The following is an 18,542-nucleotide window of genomic DNA, read 5'->3' on the forward strand; positions in this document are numbered from 1 at the left end:
CGAATGCAAGCAAATGCAGTCATGGATGGACATGCTGGACATGACATATTTTTGGCTTTGAGTTTTTCCAGGGGTTGGGGGGTTGTCAAGATCTACGACACACACAGCAGGCATTGCTGACGTCGATTTCTATTCTTATCAACCACAACCCTTGCCAATCCAACCCGTGTCACCTCCCCTGACAGTGACCCGCATGCCTACATACCTACTCCTAGGTAGCCTAGGCTAGGCGTTCTGTACCTGCGTAAATAATATGGATATTTACAAGGCCCTGTGGTTCGAGTGAAGTATGGCGTCAAAATGCCTAGCCTGGCCTGTCCTGGCCTGGTCCAGCAATATGGACGATCCCCCCAGAATTGGATCAAGGTGCCGATACCTTATCAAATATCTTCCATTCCGGGAGTTGCACCTGTAGTGCCCACTTCATGCCCAGGGCGTTTTTAGCTTCCGAAGCCGTTGAGCTATTAAGTGCCAGAGTCTGTCTCATTGCTCGACAATGCGAGCTTGGACTTCGGCTCCGGACATAGTACAGTAATACCTTACTAAGTCGGCTGAGAAGCTCTGAACAGATGATTGCTGATCATTTCTCCTTGCGCACCTCGGCCGATGTTTAGGGTATCCTGCCCAACTATACAGGCTTCAACCTGTGAGTTGACCTCTGTCAGTAGACAGGATACACCTGGATGATTACAAATTGCGAGCACGATAAATGGATAAAAAATTTAAACTTCATAGACCCTCATATCCGGACTGCAATTGGATCAAAGCTTGTGAATAAACTGCTGGAACGTTACCAACATTATACAACGCCTGGTCTATATCAGCCTGTCAATCTTAGTGTTTCAAATATGGTCCCAACTTTGCCAATTGTCGATTCAATCTATCAGAGACTGACTATAATATGTCATGGTCTACCCATAGATCTACAGTTTAGTTTGCCCTTGGTAAACCCGTTTTCTGTCATGACAGCTCGGTTGAAAAGACGATAATTAATTAATATCAAAGTCTGCTATAGCCTAGTTTACGAGCTGAATGTCTCTTCCTAGCTAGATTAGGTTGCTGCGATCGTGGGGAAGCGATACTGTTGCATTTCAATTAGGTGCTACGTTGTCGCTCACCTAAAGTGACCTAGTTGGGTGTCTTCCGTACGGATACATTTTGGCGAATATCCATGCCGGCCTGTCTATCCGTCGTACCTGTCAGGTAGGTGCTGTCCTTAGTAGTTAGCGCTTGCCCCGTTGATGCATCCGGCAGTTAGTTAGCAAGAGCGATTTTTGCTCCTTCTCGTCGACCATCCTCTTGACCTTCTTGACCGTCTTTTCGATCAAGGAGTTTTACTGATTGCTCTTTCCTCACCTCTCAAACCGGACTGTTTGCATTTTGTCAGCCGGTCTCCCCTGCCTTCCCCCTCTTCACCTCAGCCAAGCCATCAGTTTCTATTTGCATCGACCCCTGATGCAGATTCACCACCTCTTCACTCACAAATTCCCATCATCTCGAGCCGCTACCACTTAAAACTCAGCCCATCAATCATCGGATGCCTCTAAGGAGTTGCCGGCCGACCGTCAACAAGCACTGGTGCCCATCTATAATCATACTCAGCACGGCGTGTGCTTCCTCCGCTCCACCGGTAGCTAGGGTCCCGGCGCTAGCCAAGGAGGCCCTGTACGCGCTAGAAGATCCGTCCTTCTAGAAGCCCATCATCGACTCCTGCTTCTGTTCCTGGACCAGGGTCCTGGATTTCGATTCTAGCCCTAGCCCATCAATTGACGTACGATCGTTCATGACGACAATGATAAAGCCGTTTCGCTTGATATTCCACACATCAGGAGAGTTGCGTCAATGCGTTGTTGTCACCGGAACACTGCCTATCCGGTCCCCAAGACCTTTTTTGGCCTCGCAGTCATGCGTGTTTCGGCTTCAAAACCGTTGGAACCCTACGTGATTCACGCTTCCGGGGGGCTCCAGATGCGATGGCATTAAGCATTGAAGTGTGCAATCTTGGAGTTTCCGAGCAGAAACTCGAGTCACCGATCGTTAGGGCTGTTCTAAACACGCCAGTTGCCCGGCGAGAGCGCTCCCTTGACGATGCCCTCAAGTTTCGTTATCTGGATCTGACTCAAAACCGGGTTCGTCTAGTCTGATGCAGGAGTTATTCCCCAGAGCTCCATACTTTTCAGACCAACAAGCATGTACGCATATGCCTGAGTTCCCAACCTTTCGGGCTTCATAACCTTTACCAGCAGCTCCTTTCCGGTTCCATTCATGTGCCAAGAGAATCACCACAAGCCTCATCTCGGCCTCCATTTTTGACGTGGATGCACATGCGGTTACCGCAACTCCAAACACTCCCCTTTTGATAGATCCAGATAATCGGTTCCAAGGGATTCTCCCGCTTATTGGCCCCATGCTCACACACTTGAGAGCGCCCCAACCATGAGCCGCGAGTCTGCTTCCGCTCCTAGACAGATGATTGATTAACTGACTGTCGCACGTACCTGGCTCCTAGGTTTAGTGCGGGAGCTTGTTCAATCCAGCCACCGTTGACCAGGATGTCGATCTAGCTTGGTCAAGGCGTGTGCTCACATTGATCAAATCTGGACCAGCCCCGACTACCCGGCGCGCACGCTCTCCCAACATCACGGGCTTCTCCCTGTTACGACATGCAGATTCGCCAAACAGAGGTTCCTGGCATGTGGGTATAGTTCTGCTTGCGATCTAGTAAAGTTGATGGACACCATCTAATATAGCAGGCCCTGGTGTGTTATAAGCATTTGCTCCACGCTGTACCTCCTGTCCTGCACAAACACCAGAACTGTTTTCTCCCTAGTTGCCACGCCATCAGCTTTGGAACCCACATCCAGTGGCTCTGCTACCTGCAAAGGCGGCGAAAAACCTGGCATTGGCCATTTTGTCCCTCTGCTTCTACAGTTGCACTTGGTCAGCTCAGTATGGCTTAGTTCCACGCTCTTCAAGCGAAGCGCGTTTCACCTTTGACTCGTGCCCCAATAAGCACCACCGCCCAGCGACCTTGCATGTCGTTTATTTTCACAGAGGCACATTTACATAATTGATTTGTCCGCAGGGGCCTCTACTATGGCAAATTACTATCTGGCCGCGGATAGCAGGTCCTGACTTGAAAGCGTTGCCATTGCATTGTGCCCTCATCCTTGCTAGTCATGATGGATACCAGGGGTGGCTCTTGTTTCTATATCAGGCACCCTGGGGACCTTACCATGGGCATAAGATCGTCAAATTGACCACCCTCCAAACTCTGGCCTGGGTTAACAGGTCGTCTCCGCAGCCCAGGCACTCGGCGGACGGGGCTTCTTCTCATACCGGACTGGGCAAAATCTCCAAGTGCTTTAACCTGCAGCATGAACAGAGCAAGACCAGTGATCCACTCCCCTTGCTACCCTGCTCTAGGTACTCCGTCATCAGACGATATAGGCTGGCCCTGGTTCCAGCAACGTTTGCCAGGTTACTAGCCCTTGTGTTAAATACGTTTACTGACCCCAGGCCGGGAGCTAAAAGAGATCTTGTGAAGGGACCTATCCTAATATACAAAGCCAATCTTCACCTCGTGGACCATCTCTCCTTCTCATCGACAGTCTGAACTCGATTGTTGTGACGGCATGTTATAATACCCTTCATCCTCCTCCAATCCTTCATAAGTGCTTTGTTCCGAAGCCAGAAAATTCGAACTTTATGCACCTTCATCACACTCCTTTGGACTTCTCACAACCATTACGCCTTTGACTCCAATCCAGGCTCACCCCCAACACAGCCCTCCAGCGCCAGACACCAGCGTCTCACTCGACTACGGAAACGGGAAAGCCTCTCGCCCGGTACCAATCATTCAAAATCCAAACAATATATGTGGCGAGCTGCTTAGTAGCTAATAACGCCGTCGACTTATACTTCAGACACCCAATACAAGCTCAGTAGCCTAGCTTGACGCACTCAAATCCATCACGTTCTGCACGCTACTACTAGACAACACTTAATTTTCCCCGTCGTAGCCCGCAAGGGCTTCAGCTTGTCAAATTCTTTCCATTCAGAGCCCAGCGGCCGTCCAGAGCGGTTCGCTCTGGAGGACCTCATGCGTCGGAGGCACACTGGCGGGCACTTATCGAGTGGGGGACTATACCGTGGATTATTCGGGTCAGGGCTCACAATCAGGACAAAGTCACCATCAATCAGCGTATGATACATCGATTCACCAGCGCTCTCGACACCAGCAGCCTCGGGCCTCCATTCACCATACCGGAGGCCCGACTGCTGGTATTCATGGCACTCCCGACTCGCATCACGGAAACCCTCATGTCCAGCACACACCCATGGCTCAACACCATCAGCACCCATCACCACAGATGGTGATGGATCCCTCCCAGATGAGCCATCATCGTCTTGGACCGCCACAATTTGGGGCAGGTCAAGTCATGGCGCCTATGTACCAGACTTTATCGACACCGACACCGCCTAATCATCCCCAACACTCGGTCCCCGGTTCTGGCACCAAACGACCACGACCAAGTGACCTTGATCTAGGTAGTATGGGCGACTTGGACCATTCAGACCTCAGTGGTATGCAACAAACACCACTGGGAGCTGCCTATGCTCATGCCGCCGCCGTCGCCGTGTCACAATCGCAGCACCAACCTATACATCACCACCACCATCTCCCCGACTCAGAACCGCCTTCAAAGATGATGCGTCGCGATGAAGGACTAGGCGGCGCTCCAAGTGTTGTAGGCCAGGTTGGAATGCCTGACCCAGCACCTCGACCCCGAGGACCAAAACTGAAGTTCACACCAGAGGACGACCAACTGTTGATTGAACTTAAGGAGAACAAGAACTTGACATGGAAGCAAATAGCGGATTTCTTCCCAGGGCGATCTTCAGGGACACTGCAGGTTCGATACTGTACGAAGCTAAAAGCAAAGACAACGAATTGGACCGACGAAACGGTATGTTAAGCATCACTTTAACCTTGTCACACGAGCAACTCTCTGACTTATTTCTAGGACCAAAAGCTTCGAACTGCACTTCAGGACTACGAGAACGAGAAATGGAGAATCGTTGCGAACAAAGTCGGCACCGGCTTTACTCCTGCAGCGTGTCGAGAACGGGCTGAGCAACTCATAGTCGAGGACCCAACAACTCTGGCGGCTTTGTCGCAGTCATTATCTCCAGCTGTAGTATCAAACGCGGAGTCCGAGGAGCCCTTATACACACATCATCAGCTTCAATAATTAAAAGAGATAATTACTACAGCGGAGGATTCATAATAATAATTACGACACTTTACAACATCAGTTTCTCTCATTTGCAGGCCTTCATCCTTTCCTTACGATTTTTCGACCGACATCAAACACATTCGCTTACATTTGGCTACTCTCTTTCAGCATAATCTTTGTTGCGGCATTCTTCACCTTTCGTCTGAAGAGCCGATTTTCTAGAGTTATCACATCGATTTGAAAACACCCATCCCAGCCCAAGTAGGGCGCAACGCACCCACGACTTTATCTGCTTTACCCCTGTATTATTTTCTTTTTGCTTGGTGCTTACAGGCCGTTTCACTTTTCTTTCGTTTGACTCTGGCCTCTTGTCACAAATCCTTTTTTCTTAAAACATTAATCATACTTCGATTCCCTATTCTTTTTCCTAAAAACGTCTTGTATTCCATTTTTTGTCTCAACATCTATGATCTCCTATGTCCGTTTACGAAAACAAAATACCTTAGACTTGGGAACCCCGGAAAAGGAGAAAGAAACATTTACATGCGCCTAATATTCCCCATCCTTCAGCCAGGGGGACACTGTCCAATCGCCTGGGATATGTGGCTGATCACATTTTCTTGTCACTTATTACCCTTATCTTATTACTATATCCAACCTCTTAATTATTCAACACATGTATGAGAACAAAAGCAGGATCACCAGCGGAGTAGGTTTCCTTTTTTGGCGCAGCGTATTTTTCGGCTTTGGGCATGCGGAACGGAAGGTGGAAACAAGAACATGTCAACATGTTGCTTGGTATTACAAGAACAGGATATGGAGTGGAATTGCAAATGGCATGATGGGCAAGCAGGACATGTAGAACTATCTAGTATATGTGGCTGAAGGGCTCAAACCTCTCAAGTCAGCACTTGGAAATGCCATGATCCAGTCAGACTTGCAAAAAGACCACGCTAGATCATAGAGGAGAGGGATCTGCTTCGACTACCACCAGTATCACGCCATCAGGCTCATACTCAGCTTCAGAGTAGCAGCGCTAGAAAATGTCAAGATGGAGCCCTATAGCCGCGAGTCTGTTCGTTACAAAGCCTATAGTTGAAGCATCGAAACAAGATATAACGCCCACGGTGCAAAGGTTCCCTCGGATCTGGGTCACGGCCCCTGTCTGCTTTGTCTCACCGGAACCATGGTCTCCACAGTTGAGCTAGACGAAACGAAACCGTTTATGCTTTAGATCCTTGTACCCAACTCGACGCCTCTCCTTCTCCTCCTTGAGATATATAGGTGTGGCTACCCATCAGTTATAATATAGGTAAGGCCAGGCAAACTTAAAGAGAGCAAGGCGAGCGGAGGGCGGGGCCTTGCCACGTAGCTGTGTGTGTATAACGGCACAGTTGCCTTGGCTGCCGACTGGTAGGATGCGTCCCCGGACCCGATAAAGGTTGCCTGTAAGCGGATGGAGCCGATGAAACTTCTTCCTCTTTGGACTCCATGCTGTGACACCTGTGGTCGAGCGAAGCCAAGCCTGTTCCTCCGGCTATCTCTTGATCAGGCACATATATAGGTAGGTTACCGGCAGGCTACATGCTTAGGAGGACATGCTAACAAGGTCCGTCCCTGGCTGCGAGAAGTTGTCGGTGCTTCTGGTCTACGTCGTCCGAGAAAAGCCCGGGACAACAGTGGCTATCGAGTATCTTTTCACATATCGCACCGCATGGTATGCGAGTCACGCTAAAAGATAGCGGTCGTGGATATGGAGGCTGGATCAATAACAGAAAGACGGTGGACCATCCGAGCGTGCATGCTGTCAATGTGGCGAAACGATGGTGCCTCATTGTGACGTGGTGAAGGACAGATGTGAAGGGCTGCATATATGCGTGAGCGCGCGGCTGGAGGAGATGCGAGGAGCCATCACACAATGCCGAAGGCGGTTTCCAGCAATTGAAAGGTGACACAAGATGCTGCTGTGTTTGGCTGGTCTCGTGCTCCGACTTCGGGGTTGCATGAAGCGTTCCCAGCCATCAAGGCTATCCCAGCGCTGTGTATCCGTAAGTGAAGCAGCTTTTCCACGTCTTGTGGAAACTGCTTGACTGCCAGGAGGTCCATTCTGTAGGTAGTTCAAGAGCCGGGAGACAGAAAAGGTTGCCGCCGTTGAAACATCCCCAGTGAAATCTCCGATATGCAACGTCTAAGCGAGGCATGATGGATGGTCGATGTCGATTACTTGATGTAGGTACTGCATAATGCTCGTCAAGCAGGCCGCCCGATGTGTGGAAGATTAAGCCTGAAACTGGCTTCAAGTCCCGGTTACTACACCGACGATGTGATAGAGTTGGGGTATACAACCAACACCCCCTTCGACTTGGTCATGGATTTGTCACCCGTTAGACAGAGACTTTGCTCATCCTAGGGCTATAACGGCCTGAGACTTGACGTGACATTGGCCAACGACAGACAGAGGTTGGTCGATGACGGTGGTGTCCTTTCGGTGATGATGCATTGCGACGCTGGACTTGGTTAGGTGCCTGCATGTTTCTCTTTTGCCCCACGACAGAGTCAGTCTTTGAAAACGTTTGTTTCATCTGGTTGGCAGAACGGTTGTAGAGCCTGCTAGCGCGACAGGATAGCCACCTGTGTTATGCCCTATATCACTGAGTGCTATAAGTTGGGTTGAGTCGGTACCCTGGTGATCGAGACCAGGAAAGAGAGAAACGCGACCAAACAAAACGAAACAAAACACGCCACTTTCGGAAAACCCCCCAGGCGAGTTAATTCAACACAACAGGACATGTTCCCTAATGCGGATGGTAGCCATATTGATGGTTATTAGTTATCTCGTGCTCCTTTCCATGCTATGTTATGTGTAAACGTTGACCCGAAGCCGATCACAATCCTAGTCAACTGAGCTGAATACAATCCTAACCCATGCTAGGGGCAACAGAAAAGTTAGCATCCAAGCTTTACGTTATAAAAATAAACGACCCAAGAGTCGCCTTTCAAGTGATGGAAACTGACTCAGTAATTTCGTCTCTTGTGTTTCGGCGACCAAGTTTTTTCCCCGATGCTCTGAGGCCATGCTGACCCAAATATCACATGCGGGGGCATTCGAAGTGACCGCGTCGACACCTCTACAACGCGTAAGGATGCGTCCCCAGATCTGTAATTACCGGTCGGTAGCCGTGCCTCTTTCATGATTTCCCTGTATCCGTCACGGAACAGCTGAAGTGACTTCCGAGCTGATCCACATCTAGGGTACGGCCAGCCTCCACCAGGTCAACCAAGGTACCATGGCATGTAACGTCCAACTCTGGATCCAGAAAGGCTGCCATTTCGACTAGCCAGCCGTTGAAGTCCCTGATCTCGGTTGATCTACCGGCGCGCACATCTTGCAACATGGAGCTTGTGTTGTCCCTGACCTTGTGACCCACTCGATAGATCATGTCCTTCAGCTGTGGGTGAGAGAATCTTTGGTGCAAGCTTTTAGGCGAGAGATCGATATTTGCTTCTGGTTCTGCTGGTAGTCGTCTTTCCTGTTGTCCAATGATTTCCGCACTACTTTCATGCGCCACCAGAAGTTGGAGCACTTGGCTTGCTTCGCCTAAAAGTTGGTCAACAACACGAGCAAGAATTTCGTTATCCTCGTTAAATAGAGCGCCATTCTTGCACCCGAGAATGGCCGTGAGGGGATTTATTATCGCATTGACCACCAATTTCTCCAGCTGCAGTATCCATAATTCTCCTCTGGACACTGATCTGGCCTCCAAGTGCGGCGCTTCCAGCAATTGCTTTACCAAATAGGCCGTCCTGTCAACGGACAAGGAATTCGGAAGAACTGCTCCCACAGCAACATCTGCCTGAGAGGCATGTAGACTCTTGAAAGTTCCTTGTGAAGTGACGCCATGTGTTGTCACGCAAGCCAAGTAGTTGGGTTCATGACTACTGTGATAGCGATGTGAAACATACAATGATCCATGGGGTGGCCAGAGTTTGGACATTCCATTTTGTACAAAAAGAACGGTGCTGTTTCGATCCAGATAACCTCGTACCCGATCAACTTGTGGCAATGAAGCCGAGGCTTTGGTCGTAATTATGAGGTTCTTTAGCTTGTCACCCTCGGCAACCTCTCGTATAGGGCCAATGTCGGGCTCGGCTTCTGTCCACCACTCAATTTCGAAATCTTTGTTCTTTTCAAGTTTGTTATTTCGTAAAATTTCGATGCCTTGGGCCTCAACCCATTGTTCTAAAAGCTCCTTTCTGTGCACAACCAGAGTGATTGGGGGCTTATTCGGGGCTTGTGCGAGTGAGGATGCAAAAAGGCGACCCAAGTTACCGATTCCCAGGATATATATACGTTTTTCGGAATCGCCAGAAGCATTAGATGTTGAGAGGTCGGAGCCGTCGTAAGAGGCAAGATTTGACACATTCCAGGCAAATAATGTTGGTGTTGGCCTTGAGTCGCTGCAGCACACTTCTAGCCACGACGGCCTTTGAGAATACATTCTGGTGGATGCCGCGGGCCAGACGGTTGGTTTCCGTGTGGTATGTCTGATAAAAAACGCTGGATGGATTCTGGACAAGACGAAGCTCATTATTGGTGATATGGCTTGGAGAGCTGATTTATATAAGATCTGATGGTGTCGGTATTGACAAGTAGATAGCAAGGGCACCATGTACTCTCACAGTACACAACGATCAATTATCGAGATGACGTTATAAGTAGAGCATTGGACTGGTAGATTGACTGAAGAAGGGAGAAGAATGAAAAAGACGGCATGTCATGGTTCGATGATGGTTCGGATGTCGTTGAATACGAGGCTGGTGATCTGAATTGAATGCTGGGGCGGTGGAGTTTTGTATACAGTGTATAGTGTCTGTACTGGTGTTTTAATACTGTACGCTGATAGATACCGAACTGGCGAACAGGCACGGGTAATGGGAATTGTCTCTGAATTAGGTACAGCAGACTCTATATGATACCTAACTTAGCAATTAGATGTGATTAAGTTGGTATCTATTAAATAATTACATCTGATTGATTTATTATGAGTATGAATTGATACCAATGATGCCTACATTCAGGATCGTTGGCACCTTATCATGTCGACCCAAATTATCACATTAATGATAGGTTAGTGTTTGTTTAAAGGGTTGAGGCTGTTTGAAATCGTAAATAGTTTATGGTCTGATCTTGTATAAACTTTGTAACTTTGTGTGTTGGAACTTCGTCCCAACTGCTGTGGTTTTGGTTTTGGTCTAGGGTGGTTCATCTACAGACGAAAGAGACCCGCTTGGTGCCTGGACTGGATTATCGTGCGCACCAATTAGCGCGTGTGTGACTCCTTCTCCAGCACGCCCTTTCAGCCTAGAGTTAAGAGTTAACTTCCATCATCTTCACTTTCTCTACGTCATTATACCTAATTAATTATCTGTCAAACAAAGGGAATTTACAGAGGTTAACTCTTTGCAACTTCTCGAGCATCATCTCACACTTTCAAACACTTTAATAATCTCATCAAAATCTTCAAATCTGCTTCCGACGTTGCAAAAAAAGTGTTAACGTGCTAATACATAATCAACACCATACGTGCACGATTTCAACCCAGGGACCATCTTCGGCACTCTAGCTGCATTTTTTCCTCTCTTCCTTCTCAGAATCAAGGCAACCGTGATTCGCAACTACTCACTCACACTCACACGCTACAAACCCACCATTCCCAAACTTTAGAACTCCCCTCCCTACTTTCCTTGCTCACTTCCAACAGGCGGATGGTAGCCATATAAATTACTCAGCGCACGCCTCCTTCAACCATGGCAGCCCAAGATGCGGGCTCGGAAAACCACGAGGTCGACAAGGCGGCACTCCTTGATCAAATGGTAGCTGCGGCTCAGGAAAGCGTGTCACAAAACGAAGGCCAAGAGGAGCAGCCAAATACCGAAGGCCTCAACGAGGAAGACGCCCTGCGGAATTTGACCGGCACCGTCAGAGACCAGAATGATCTGGAACGTGATATCACACTGCAAGCCAACGCTGCCTTGAATGAAGCCGAGGATAAGAAGGACAAAAACCGTATAGCAAAATTGCAGGAGTCCAAGCACCGGCTTCAGCTTCAACTGGACAAGGAGAAGAAGAATCTCGAAAGGGTCGCCCACAGCAATGTTTACCAGTCCCGAAATATCCAAAAGAAGATTGCCAAGTTGGATGACGAAATCCGTCAAATGACTAGTGACATTTCGGATTTTCAGTCACGAATATCCAAGCGTCATGAAGACCACCCTGCTGAGGATCCGAAGAAATCGAAATCTGCAAAGCTTCCCGGCGAAACCAACCGTGAGTTTCTGATCCGAACTGGAAAAATTACACCCTTTGCCAAGATTGGAGGGCCGCGACCGGCAGGCATTCAAGGGCAACTCGCAGAAACTATCCTAGACGCAGAGGAAGAGGCTGCAGCCGAACAATTAGGAGAGGAGCTTCAAGGTCCTGCTTCTCACCAGCAGCTTCGACGTCCAGGCTTTGCCGATGAGATTGAAACAGAAACAGCACCGCCTCAGCCAGCTGCGACTATTGCCGAGAGCGAATTCTCACTACGGCCGAGAAAAAAGACCCGACTTACGCAAAAGGAACGTAGCCCGTCTGCGGATTTCGAGCCTGAAGCGTCTGGCAATGAATCGCATGACGACGATGTCTGGCAGCAAGGCAATGAGGACGACCTTATCAGAGAACAGCGTCGCCAGGCCAAAGCAAAGGCGAAAGTCGCTGATCAAGAGCAGATCGATCTTAGTAAGATTGATGATGGCAATGAGTCACATTACAAGACGAGACTGAATGACTGGGTGACGCGCCGAAGCCGCGCAAGAAAAGCCCGTCGTCTGACAAGCGAGGTACCTACTGATGGCAATGAGAGCGACGAGGAGGAGAAAGAATGGTTCAAGCCTGCACCAGACTTTCCAGATTATGACTTCGGCGATGGCTTGAAGCTCCCTGGCGATATTCATCCATCGCTCTTCGGTTATCAAAAAACGGGTGTTCAATGGCTTGCAGAACTTTACAAACAGAACGTTGGTGGCATCATCGGCGATGAAATGGGGCTTGGAAAGACGGTACAACTGATAGCTTTCATCGCTGCTCTTCACTACAGCAAAAAGCTGCGCCGGCCGGTCATTGTTGTTGCTCCTGCTACCCTTCTCCGGCAGTGGGTGAGTGAGTTTCATCGTTGGTGGCCACCACTCCGTGTGTCCATTTTGCATGCTTCAGGTAGTGGCATGATGAACCCAAAATTTGAAGACGAATACGATCTGGATCATTACAAGCCCCTCGCTACCAAGTCTCAAAAGGCTGCGAGTCGAATTGTCAACGGAGTTGCCAAAAGTGGGCATGTTTTGGTGACCACGTACACTGGTCTTCAGACATACGCAGATACCCTGCTGCCAGTTGAATGGGACTACGCCGTTTTGGATGAAGGCCACAAAATCCGAAATCCAAATGCCGAGATCACTGTTACTTGCAAGGAACTAAACACGCCAAACCGAGTTATTCTCTCTGGAACACCGGTACAAAACAACTTGACTGAGCTGTGGTCACTGTTTGACTTCATCTACCCCATGCGTCTGGGAACGCTCGTCAACTTCAGGGCTCAGTTTGAGATCCCCATTCGTCAAGGTGGATATGCAAACGCTTCCAACTTGCAGGTCATGACCGCGGAGAAATGTGCAGAGGCCTTGAAGGAGACGATCGGAGAATACCTGCTTCAACGCTTGAAAGTTGATGTTGCTGCTGATCTCCCCGAAAAGACAGAGCAAGTCCTTTTTTGCAAGCTGACTGAAGGTCAACATAAGGCGTACGAGACCTTTATCAAGTCAGATGAGGTTTCGGCCATTCTAAATCGAAGACGACAATCACTCTATGGAATCGACATTCTACGCAAGATTTGCAACCATCCCGATCTGCTTGACAAGAGCCTGGGAAAGAAGGCTGGATACGACTTTGGTAACCCCAAGTTGTCGGCAAAGCTCCAACTCACAAAAGACTTGCTGCAAAAAGTCATGATACCGAACGGACACAAAACGCTCCTCTTTTCTCAGGGCAAACAGATGCTCGACATCATTGAGAAATGCATTGGTGAATGTGGAATTTCGTATGTCCGTATGGATGGAGAGACACCTGTGGACCGACGTCAAACAATGATTGACAAATTCAATGAATCTCCGGATATACATGTGTTCCTCATGACAACTCGAACTGGCGGGTTGGGAACGAACCTCACAGGAGCCGACCGAATCATCATCTTTGACCCTGATTGGAATCCCTCCACAGACCTACAGGCTCGAGAACGAGCATGGAGACTGGGTCAGAAGAAGCCAGTCAAGATTTACCGGCTCATGACTGAGGGAACAATTGAGGAGAAGATTTATCATCGTCAAATTTTCAAGCAGTTCATGACAAACAAAGTCTTGAAGGATCCCAAGCAGAGAAGCAGCTATGATCTGTCCGACCTCTACGATCTCTTCAGTTTCAACACAGGCAAAGACGCAACTGCTAATCGAAGCGAAATTTTCAAAAAGGCGCAAGTTTCCTTGACTAATGGTGATGAAGATGGGAACGGAAACCTTGATCCGAAGCATGTTGGGAGCCCAGATCGTGAGAAGGACAAGGAGAGGATGGAACTTAAGCAAATGGGCCTGGTGGCCGCCATGGAAGACGTTAGAGAAGAGAAATCGTCGCACGATGAAAAGCGCATGTTGGAGGGCATCTTTGCCAAGTCGGTCAATAATGCATATGACCATGAAGCCATTGTCAATGGGCCCCAGAAACCAAAGGCGGATATCTCGATTCTCCAGGATGAGGCGAATCTAGTTGCCCGTCAAGCTGCAGCACATCTTCGACAAGCCGGCGCCGAAGCTCGAAGAGTTCCCATTGGCACTGTTACGTGGACTGGTGAAGTCGGACAGGCGGGCCGTCCTGGAGCCAACCGTCGTCGCGGAGGGCCAAGCTCAGCCGGTATCATGAGTAATCTGGCAGACCGCCAAGGACTCGATACAGGAAGTGGGAGAAGCTCTCGCTCGGGGACCCCAGGTGTGGACAAGAATCTCAAGTCCAAGGACTTTATAGCTATGATCAAGACTTTCATCAACCGTCACAATGGACGCGTTCCCAGCAAGATGCTCGTGGACCACTTCAACCCGTATTGTCCGGGCAAGAAGCAGAGCGACGAGTTCAAAGCAGCCTTGGACAAGGTCGCAGTCATGAACAAAACGGGAGGTGCAGGAAGAGGAATCTGGACGCTGAAACCGGGTGTAAAATAGACAAACAAGAGAACGACACATCGTTTTGCGAGGCGTTCGGGGGGTAACAGCATTTGTACTAGAGAGTGTGACATTTATACTAGATATCGTTGCTTGATATGCACTTTATTGCTTTTATTTCATTTCATCGTGGAACGTTAACCGTGAAGCTATAAGATGTCACATCAAGGAAAAAAGTTTGACGAGCAGGATGATTCATAGGCCTTCTTCGGGCGAATTTTCAACTGTCTACTGCGTCCTAACCCATAACCTGACCAGGCTCTGCAGTGTAGACTGGAGACCAGGCGAAAAAGCCGTTCTCCTCGTGATTCTCAACGCCACAGAGAAACCAGATAGCGAAACTCCTGTCCAATCCAAGCCACCAAAAGGTAAGCAGCTCAGAGACGACGACCACGGCGACCACCCTTTCTGCGGGTAGAGTCGGAAGGAGTAGGGGTAACGTCCTCAATTCGGCCAATCTTCATACCAGCACGGGCAAGGGCACGGAGAGCGGACTGGGCACCGGGACCGGGGGTCTTGGTACCGTTACCTGTGTGTTGATTAGTATTGCTGTTGCGATGAGAGATGGACTCGGTTAAACATACCACCAGTGGCACGGATCTTGATGTGAAGAGCGTTGATGCCAAGCTCCTTGCAGCGGGCAGCGACGTCCTGGGCAGCCAACATGGCAGCGTAGGGGGAGGACTCGTCACGGTCGGCCTTGACCTTCATACCACCAGTAACACGGGTGATAGTCTCACGGCCACTGGAATCACCCAAGTTAGCCTCATTGATCCATACAATTATATGACATTTCCAAGCTCTTTCTCGAAATTCACGGGTTGACGAACCTCAGATCGGTGACGTGGACGAAGGTATCGTTGAAGGAGGCGAAGATACGGGCAACGCCGAAGACCAGCTCGCCTGTTGAAACATTTTGTTAGTTTTTTCCAATTCATTTTTATTTCGTGATCCCCTCATCGGTCGTTTTCTCATCGGGGAATCGCATACCATCGCGAACGGAAGGTCCGAGGGAGATGTTCTCCTGGGGAGCACGGGTGGCGGTCTTCTTGGGAGGCATTTTGAAGAATGGGCGACTGCTGGTTACTTCGTCACTTGGCGGTTGAGAATGAGGATCACCAAAATGTATTTCATGCGCGGTGCTAATTTTCGCCGTGGAGGTGGCCGGGAAGGGCGGTGGGGTGCGGCAGTAAGATGATCCACCAAACCCTACTGGCTCCACTGCGATTTTGCCGAAATTTTCCTCACCCAAAAAGCCAGAGTTCTTTTCTCAACCTACGCTTCTTCGACCGACAACCACTAACCGACTCTTCCAACAGCCGTCGCCGACAAAATGGGTGCTACGTACGTGTTTTCTCCCTGAAGACGTGGTCGATATGGGCAGATGCCCCGGTTCCCGAGATTTCTTTTGCAGATTGCTGTAGTCCTCTCGCTGGAAAATCATGATCTCTCACCGAGTTCGTTGATCTGCCAGCTCGATCTTTCTCGAGATTCTCCCTCAATTGCCTCAGCCTGGAACACGGTGTGAGATTTGAGAGATGTTGATTGAGGTGTTGGATATGAAGACGAAAACTCTTCTTTCCTAAAATCATTATCGTTGAATTGCTGTCGGTTGCTGAAACATGCCCTACACAGTTCCTCGACTACCTTTCTCGAACATTGTGTTTGGGGCGTTGTCGGATGAGTGAAAGACGAAGTACTGGACACTGTCGTGTCACGGTCTTCTTAGCTCACCGATCAAAACTATCTTTCGAGTTAGCCAAGCAGAGAATGCTGCATTGCAACAGTTCTCGCACCGGCGCTCTGTTCCATACCACGTAAGTGGTACTGTGGACTGCCAGCTAATCAAACTTTGTAGCGTTCCTACCAACGACCAGATCCTGGTCCCCGAGACCCTTCTCAAGAAGCGCAAGTCTCAGGAGAAGGCCCGCGCTGAGCGCAGCGACGCCGTTGAGAAGAAGAAGGCTGTAAGTACTATAATATTCTTTACACTGGCACAATGATGCAAAACACACATTTCATCAACTAGACTTCGGTCGATGCTGTTGATAGTTAACCTTCTTTCGGGTCTGACATTGCCTGACTGATTCTAATCATTTCTGCATCCACCTGCATGACATGGACTGACCAGTTTGAAATAGGCCAACAAGGAGAAGCGTCAGGTCATCTTCAAGCGTGCTGAGAAGTACGTCCAAGAGTACCGCGATGCTGAGCGTGAGAAGATCCGTCTTCACCGCGTTGCCAAGTCTGAGGACTCTGCCTACGTCCCCGCTGAGGCCAACCTGATCTTCGTCGTCCGTATCAAGGGTATCAACAAGATGCCCCCCAAGCCCCGCAAGATCCTCCAGCTTCTCCGTCTCCTCCAGATCAACAACGGTGTCTTCGTCAAGGTCACCAAGGCCATCACTGAGATGCTCAAGGTTGTCGAGCCCTGGATCGCCTATGGTTACCCCAACCTGAAGACCGTCAAGGAGCTCGTCTACAAGCGTGGTTACGGAAAGGTCAACAAGCAGCGCACTGCTCTTACCGACAACTCCATTGTTGAGGAGAACCTCGGCAAGTACGGTATCGTCTGTGTTGAGGATCTCATCCACGAGATCTTCACTGTCGGCCCCAACTTCAAGCAGGCCTCCAACTTCCTCTGGCCCTTCAAGCTCTCCAACCCCACTGGTGGCTTCCGTCCCCGCAAGTTCAAGCACTTCATCGAGGGTGGTGACCTTGGTAACCGCGAGCACGCCATCAACGCTCTCGTCCGCCAGATGAACTAAGGGATTGTGATAAAAAAGGCTTTTAAGGATCGGTCAATAGGACCTAATGGATTCAAAAAAATTTGCATTGGCTGCTCGGCGTTTTACTCATGACAGGGATTCATGACAGGGATATGGAAATTGATACCTTGATGAATGACACCCGAGTTTTCAAAATTATCTATCTGTGATGCTTTGTGATGTACAAAATATTTGTGAAAATTGGCAGTGACAATAGCACGTGATGCTCCAATTGCCTCATGATGCAGGGGTATGAATTTCATTTGTATGTACATGTGGGGAAGCCATTTCAAAGTGTATCAACGCCGCAGCCTCTCATATTCCAACGTGTATGAGACGCTACATCTTGATATCGAAGCTTGTACCACAGCCACAACTGCTGGTAGCAAGCGGGTTGTCTGTAATCTTGAACTGCGAGCCGATCAGCTCCATCGTGAAGTCAACTTTGCTGCCCTTGAGGAGGTCGAGGGATGGTTCATCGAGTATAATCTTCGGACCATCCTCCGAAGCTGTGGCCGGATCAGCGTCTTCGGAGATGTATTGGAAAATCGTATCGTCTTCGTTCACGATTGAGGACCATTCGGCGGCATCCTTAGCTGGTAAGGTGACGAGACTCATGAGGTATTGGAAGCCATGACAGCCACCGCTTTCCACTTGGATTCTCAAAGCAAGGTTTGGGTTACCATCCTTCTCCATGATCTTGTTGAGGCGCTTTTTGAAGTCAGCAGTGTTTTATGGTAAATCTGCCAGTTTGAATCACCTTGGCAGCCCGGTCAGTAATTTCGAGCATCATTTCGTTGCCATCTTCGTCTTGTTGGGGGTTCAGTATCGCCCGTGTCTTTTGTCGTACAGCCGATGTTGAGAACTGTCGCGTCGCTGTTTCTCGTAATTTATAACTCCATGACCATCTTGAGTGGGCATATGTTCTGGAGCGGTTAATCGCAAGTCCAGAAGTTCGCAAGCCGGTTGGCGGAGTACATCTCGGGACAAGAAACTCGAGGGGTGCTGAGGATTGAGCAGTGGCGGTCGTGTAGCTTCGTCTTGCAAGTTGCATAAAGGAATTGACGGTGGATTGCGCATTAGCGCAGTGAACTCGAGCCATGGTGAGTATATTAGAGTAAAGGAATTGAAGTTGTAACGATGATGTTGGTGATAGAATTACGTAGTGGATGCTGAGAAATCCATGGCCGAGCCCGAGTCACCCACTTCGTCTCCGGACCTCGAAATTCTTCTA

The 18,542-nt window shown here is 49.2% G+C and overlaps 7 protein-coding genes across 7 annotated transcripts; 3 read left to right on the top strand and 4 right to left on the bottom strand.

The window, feature by feature from the left end:
* Window positions 1-2,263: 2,263 nt before the first annotated feature.
* FGSG_02537 (uncharacterized protein) lies at window positions 2,264-2,910 on the bottom strand (the record flags this gene model as incomplete). The annotated part of the gene is made up of 4 exons (XM_011320172.1): window positions 2,264-2,461; window positions 2,587-2,688; window positions 2,791-2,798; window positions 2,877-2,910. 4 exons carry the CDS (start codon window positions 2,908-2,910, stop codon window positions 2,264-2,266), a joined length of 342 nt encoding a protein of 113 aa, XP_011318474.1.
* A 1,430-nt stretch (window positions 2,911-4,340) lies between these two features.
* On the top strand, window positions 4,341-5,255 carry FGSG_02538 (uncharacterized protein; the record flags this gene model as incomplete). Its single annotated transcript, XM_011320173.1, has 2 exons — window positions 4,341-4,970; window positions 5,028-5,255. 2 exons carry the CDS (start codon window positions 4,341-4,343, stop codon window positions 5,253-5,255), a joined length of 858 nt encoding a protein of 285 aa, XP_011318475.1.
* A 3,173-nt stretch (window positions 5,256-8,428) lies between these two features.
* FGSG_02539 (uncharacterized protein) lies at window positions 8,429-9,739 on the bottom strand (the record flags this gene model as incomplete). The annotated part of the gene is made up of 1 exon (XM_011320174.1): window positions 8,429-9,739. The coding sequence occupies one exon, from the start codon at window positions 9,737-9,739 to the stop codon at window positions 8,429-8,431; it is 1,311 nt and encodes a 436-aa protein (XP_011318476.1).
* Window positions 9,740-11,048: 1,309 nt separating this feature from the next.
* On the top strand, window positions 11,049-14,540 carry FGSG_02540 (uncharacterized protein; the record flags this gene model as incomplete). Its single annotated transcript, XM_011320175.1, has 1 exon — window positions 11,049-14,540. One exon carries the CDS (start codon window positions 11,049-11,051, stop codon window positions 14,538-14,540), a length of 3,492 nt encoding a protein of 1,163 aa, XP_011318477.1.
* A 55-nt stretch (window positions 14,541-14,595) lies between these two features.
* Window positions 14,596-15,653, bottom strand: FGSG_02541 (40S ribosomal protein S14). Its single transcript, XM_011320176.1, has 4 exons — window positions 15,531-15,653; window positions 15,371-15,443; window positions 15,125-15,285; window positions 14,596-15,069 (listed from the first exon to the last, which is right to left on the bottom strand). The coding sequence occupies exons 1-4, from the start codon at window positions 15,598-15,600 to the stop codon at window positions 14,918-14,920; spliced, it is 456 nt and encodes a 151-aa protein (XP_011318478.1). The 5' UTR covers window positions 15,601-15,653; the 3' UTR covers window positions 14,596-14,917.
* Window positions 15,654-15,805: 152 nt separating this feature from the next.
* On the top strand, window positions 15,806-18,005 carry FGSG_02542 (uncharacterized protein). Its single transcript, XM_011320177.1, has 3 exons — window positions 15,806-15,884; window positions 16,399-16,507; window positions 16,682-18,005. Exons 1-3 carry the CDS (start codon window positions 15,874-15,876, stop codon window positions 17,306-17,308), a joined length of 747 nt encoding a protein of 248 aa, XP_011318479.1. The 5' UTR covers window positions 15,806-15,873; the 3' UTR covers window positions 17,309-18,005.
* On the bottom strand, window positions 16,683-18,446 carry FGSG_02543 (uncharacterized protein). Its single transcript, XM_011320178.1, has 2 exons — window positions 18,069-18,446; window positions 16,683-18,019 (listed from the first exon to the last, which is right to left on the bottom strand). The coding sequence occupies exons 1-2, from the start codon at window positions 18,408-18,410 to the stop codon at window positions 17,648-17,650; spliced, it is 714 nt and encodes a 237-aa protein (XP_011318480.1). The 5' UTR covers window positions 18,411-18,446; the 3' UTR covers window positions 16,683-17,647.
* Window positions 18,447-18,542: the final 96 nt, after the last annotated feature.

Source organism: Fusarium graminearum, chromosome 1 (genome assembly GCF_000240135.3).
Source record: "Fusarium graminearum PH-1 chromosome 1, whole genome shotgun sequence".
Lineage (NCBI taxonomy): Eukaryota > Fungi > Ascomycota > Sordariomycetes > Hypocreales > Nectriaceae > Fusarium > Fusarium graminearum.

Coding starts and splice junctions, on each gene's coding strand:
- FGSG_02541 (XM_011320176.1), bottom strand. CDS start 15,600: ATGCCTCCCAAGAAGACCGCCACCCGTGCTCCCCAGGAGAACATCTCC. Junction 15,286..15,370: donor GTCCACGTCACCGATCTGAG/GTTCGTCAACCC, acceptor GGGTGATTCCAG/TGGCCGTGAGACTATCACCC. Junction 15,070..15,124: donor CAAGATCCGTGCCACTGGTG/GTATGTTTAACC, acceptor ATCAACACACAG/GTAACGGTACCAAGACCCCC.
- FGSG_02542 (XM_011320177.1), top strand. Junction 16,508..16,681: donor CCGTTGAGAAGAAGAAGGCT/GTAAGTACTATA, acceptor AGTTTGAAATAG/GCCAACAAGGAGAAGCGTCA.
- FGSG_02543 (XM_011320178.1), bottom strand. CDS start 18,410: ATGGCTCGAGTTCACTGCGCTAATGCGCAATCCACCGTCAATTCCTTT. Junction 18,020..18,068: donor TTACTGACCGGGCTGCCAAG/GTGATTCAAACT, acceptor GACTTCAAAAAG/CGCCTCAACAAGATCATGGA.